General features: G+C 53.6%; 1 protein-coding gene across 4 annotated transcripts in view; it reads left to right on the top strand.

Moving 5' to 3' along the window:
- The first annotated feature begins 389 nt into the window (after positions 1–389).
- PAFAH1B3 (platelet activating factor acetylhydrolase 1b catalytic subunit 3) overlaps positions 390–4,738 on the top strand; it is a 7,109-nt gene continuing 2,760 nt past the window's right edge. Inside the window, exons 1-5 of one of the 4 annotated variants that reach the window (XM_017849865.1) lie at positions 390–494; positions 856–949; positions 1,147–1,236; positions 2,863–2,979; positions 3,058–3,180. In XM_017849865.1, coding sequence (XP_017705354.1) covers positions 872–949; positions 1,147–1,236; positions 2,863–2,979; positions 3,058–3,180 — 408 coding nt within the window. In that variant the 5' untranslated portion in view covers positions 390–494; positions 856–871. Of the gene's footprint in view, positions 757–855; positions 950–1,146; positions 1,237–2,862; positions 2,980–3,057; positions 3,181–4,738 lie in introns of all 4 variants that reach the window. The other 3 variants (XM_017849864.1, XM_017849867.1, XM_017849866.1) reach the window with 3 other exon arrangements.

Here is a 4,738-nt window from a genome sequence, read left to right as displayed (position 1 = left end):
GTCCGCCTCGGCCTCCCAAAGTGCTGGGATTACAGATTACAGGCTTGAGCCACCGTGCCCGGCCGTAATTTAGATTTTAACACACACACACACACACACACACACACACACACACACACACACAGTGTTTTGAGTAGGGGAAGCCCACGAGCAGATAGGCTCACTAAAGCCCTGGCGCTGCCTTAGAGTGGCTCCTTGGAACGGAGCCTCGAATTTTTACGTTTTGTCATCTTCCTTTTCTGTCCCACCACATCAGTAGAAAATGGGGCGTCCCTCCTAGCCAGGCATTCGAGCCCGCCCTCTCAAGGAATCCAAGAATGACTCGTCCACTCCCTCCCCTCCCCCCACCACGTGGAATGGGCCCCCCCGCCCCCCCGCCCCTCCCCGCAACAGTAGGTGGTCCCTTCCGCACATTTCGCTCTGTGCAGCAAATGGTTTCTTCCCATTTGCTAGAAAGACGGCTAGATCTTCCCCGCCCACTCCCGACTCTTCAGGTAGTTTGCCCCTCCCCGTTGCCGGTGGGTGGTTTCTCTCTCCTCCCCGCCTCGGTAGCTGGATGGTTTCACCTCTCCCTCCCCCCACCCCGTGCCCGGTGCGCGGCCTGGGAGTCCGCGGCCCGAGCGGGAAGCGCCGGGCGAGCCCACTGCGCCGCCATCGTGGGGGAAGCGAAGGTTCCTGATTCCACCTCCCTCTTAAGTGAAGGTTTCTGTCCCTGGAGAGGAGGTGGCGCCCTGTATCGGCCTTCGTCCTCTGCGGGTGTGCTATCGTTGGGACGGTCCTTTGTTGCCTTGAGGGGTAGGAGTGGGCGTGGCGGAGCCAACACTCCCGGGCCGACCCGACTCGCTCTTCCTGCAGGAGCTGCGGCGCCAAGATGAGCCGAGAGGAGAACCCAGCCAGCAAGCCCACGCCGGTGCAGGACGTACAGGGCGACGGGCGCTGGATGTCCCTGGTGAGCGTTCCCACCTGGGATATTGAGGAGTCCGGGGGGCGGGCGGCAGGGGTGGCTCAGGAGAACGGCTGGTTCGTGCCACTCTCACTACCTGATTGGGAAACTGAGAGCAGTTTGGGAGGCGCTGCCTAAGGGAGCAGGGCGGGGCGGGCCCAGGAGCGTGCGTGCCATTGACTCCCTCTCGCGCGCTCCCGCAGCACCATCGGTTCGTGGCTGACAGCAAAGATAAGGAACCTGAAGTCGTCTTCATCGGGGACTCCTTGGTCCAGCTAATGCACCACTGCGAGGTGAGGGCAGTCCCTTTCTCCCTGCCCCATCCAGCCCTGTGCCCAATGCTGACACATCTGGACCAGAACCCCGGCCAGGTGGGGTATTACGGGAGTACCTAGATTGGCCTGAGGCAGCCTGAGGCTACGAGAATCTTGGTGTAAGGTGCAACATTCTATTGAGAAGGAAATGTATGCCTTGGTTTTATCGGATTAGATTTGTGTATAATGTACTAAGATCTAAAATGAGGTTTTCCTACCATAGGCTTGCCTAAAGTGAGGCTCTTTCTTGTTTGCTTTAAGCAGTGCGAAGCCGTGATGGGTTTACACAAAGCTATAGTCACTTTACAGGAAGTGAAGGTCAACTCTAATGGCACTCCACAAAAAGGAGTCAATCATAATAATATCTTTCCACGAAGCATGCCCAACTGTAATGGCTTTCATCAAAATAAGTTTCAACTGTAATACCGTTGGTTCAATGCATGGCTCAAGCAGACTGGATTTTCATAAAGTGAGTCTTGCTTCTGTGGGGCTTGGTTTATTTTGTTTGTGGGTTGGTTGGTTGATTTTTGAGAAGGGATCTTGCTCTGTCACCCAGGCTGGCTTGCAGTGGTATGATCTCTGTTCACTTCAACCTCTGCCTCCTGGGCTCAAGCGATCCTCCCACCTAAGCCTCCCGAGTAGCTGGGACTACAGGTGTCCACCACCACGCACCCGGCTAATTTTTGTAGAGATAGGGTTTTGCCCTGTTGCGCAGGTTGGTCTTGAACTCCTGGGCTCAAGCAGTCCGCCCACCTCAGCATGAGCCACAGAGCCTGGGGATTGGTTTAAAGTGAGAGACTCTAGGCCAGGTGTGGGGGCTCACCCCTGTAATCCCAGCACTTTGGGAGACCGAGGCAGACAGATGACCTGAGGTCAGGAGTTCGAGACCAGCCTGGCCAACATGGCGAAACCCTGTCTCTACTAAAAGTACAAAAATTAGCTGGGCATGGTGGCACATACCTATAGTCTCAGCTACTTGAGCGGCTGAGGCAGGAGAATCGCTAGAACCCAGGAGGCAGAGATTGCAATGAGCTGAGATCGCACTACTGCAGTCCAGTCTGGGTGAGAAGAGTGAAACTCCATCTCAAAAAATAAATAGGCCGGGCACCTGGCTCATGTCTGTAATCCCAACACTTTGGGAGGCCAAGGCGGGTGGATCACCTGAGGTCAGGAGTTCGAGACCAGCCTGGCCCACATGGTGAAACCCCATCTCTACTAAAAATACAAAAAATTAGCCGGGCGTGGTGGTATACACCTATAGTCCCAGCTACTTGGGAGGCTAAGACATGAGAATCGCTTGAACTAGCGAGGCGGAGGTTGCAGTGAGCCGAGATAGTGCCACTGCACTCCAGCCTGCGTGACAGAGTAAGACTCTGTCTCAAAAATAAAATAACTCTGTCTCAAAATAAAATGAAAATAAATAAATAAAATTAATAGATTTCTATAAAGTGAGGTTCAGCCATGCTGGAGTTTTCTCCAGGTGAAATTTTAAGACTGCTTCCATGAAGTAAGATTCTTCCATAATGGCATTCGGTTAACACCTGGACAGAGGGGGATGGTCCATGGGGACAGTGCCCTTGTGCCCATACCACTTCTTGCCCACAGATCTGGCGGGAGCTCTTTTCTCCTCTGCATGCACTTAACTTTGGCATCGGTGGTGACGGCACACAGCATGTACTGTGGCGGCTGGAGAATGGGGAGCTGGAACATATCCGGCCCAAGGTGAGCGGGGCTTGGGTGGGGCTCTAAAACATCTTTTGGCTGCCCCCTCACCACTGCTTCATGTCTCTTTTTCCACAGATTGTGGTGGTCTGGGTGGGCACTAACAACCACGGACACACAGCAGAGCAGGTGACTGGTGGCATCAAGGCCATTGTGCAACTGGTGAATGAGCGGCAGCCCCAGGCCCGGGTTGTGGTGCTGGTGAGAGGCTGGGAGGGTGGGAAAGGAAGAATGGCAGTGGTCTGGGACCCCCTCAGATACAGCCACAGTTGGCACGGTTCTAGGCAACTTGACATAGAGCAGTGGCTTTCAGGCAGAATCTCACATTGGAGCTTGCTGCACCCTTCAGAGTGGCTGTGGTTGAAAACGTGCTCAGAGACCAGTTAGCGTTTTTTGCCCAGGGATGGCTTGAGACTTTGGGGGTACTGAAAAACTAAAAAACGGTTGGGCACGGTGGCTTGTGCCTGTCATCCGAACACTTTGGGAGGCCAAGGTGGGAGAATAACCTGAGGTCAGGAGTTTGAGACCAGCCTGGCCAACGTGGCAAAACCTTGTCTCTCCTAAAAATACAAAAATTAGCTGGGCATGCTGGCATACGCCTGTAATCCCAGTTACTTGGGAAGCTAAGGCAGGAGAATCACTTGAACCTGGGAGGCGGAGGTTACAGTGAGCCAAGATCAGGCCATTGCATTCCAACCTGGGCAACAGAGCGAGACTCCGTCTCAAAAACAAAAAGAAGGCCAAAGCGGGTGGATCACGAGCTCAGGAGATCGAGACCATCCTGGCTAACACAGTGAAACCCCATCTCTACTAAAAATACAAAAAATTAGCTGGGTGCAGTGGCGGGTACCTGTAGTCCCAGCTACTCAGGAGGCTGAGGCAGGAGAATGGTGTGAACCTGGGAGGCGGAGCTAGCAGTGAGTGGAGATCATGCCACTGCACTCTAGCCTGGGTGACAGAGAGAAACTCTGTCTCAAAAAAAAAAAAAAATTCAAACATTGTTGGGCATGGTGGCTCGTGCCTGTAATCCCAGCACTTTGAGAAGCTGAGGTGGGAGGATCGCTTGAGCCCAGGAGTTCAAGACCAGCCTGGGATGTAGCAAGACATTGTCTCTACTAAAAATCGTTAAAAATTAGCTGGGCGTGGCCGGGCGCAGTGGCTCATGCCTGTAATCCCAGAACTTTGGGAGGCCGAGGCGGGCGGATCATGAGGTCAGGAGATGAAGACCATCCTGGCTAACATGGTGAAACCCTGTCTCTACTAAAAATACAAAAAAAAAAAAACTAGCCAGGTGTGATGATGGGCCCCTGTAGTCCCAGCTACTCAGGAGGCTGAGGCAGGAGAATGGAGTGAACCCGGGAGGCGGAGCTTGCAGTGAGCCGAGATCGCGCCACTGCACTCCAGCCTGGGCGACAGAGCAAGACTCCGTCTCAAAAAGAAAAAAAAAATTAGTTGGGCATGGACTGGGCGCATTGGCTCATGCCTGTAATCCTAGCACTTTGGGAGGCTGAGGCGGGCGGATCACCTGAGGTCAGGAGTTCAAGACCAGCCTGACCAAATGTGGAGAAATCCCACTAAAAATAAAAAATTAGCTGGGTGTGGTGGCACATGCTTGTAATGCCAGCTACTCGGGAGGCTAAGGCAGGAGAATCGCTTGAACCCAAGAGGCAGAGGTTGGGGTGAGCCAAGATTGCACTATTGCACTCCAGCCTGGGCAACGAGTGAAACTCTGTCTCAAAAAAAAAAAAAAAAAAAGGCC

Source organism: Rhinopithecus bieti, unplaced genomic scaffold (assembly GCF_001698545.2).
Source record: "Rhinopithecus bieti isolate Rb0 unplaced genomic scaffold, ASM169854v2 scaffold_33065, whole genome shotgun sequence".
In the NCBI taxonomy this organism is placed as follows: Eukaryota; Metazoa; Chordata; class Mammalia; order Primates; family Cercopithecidae; genus Rhinopithecus; species Rhinopithecus bieti.
The sequence above is the reverse complement of the archived record's forward strand: the minus strand, read 5'-3'. Positions and strand labels throughout refer to the sequence as shown.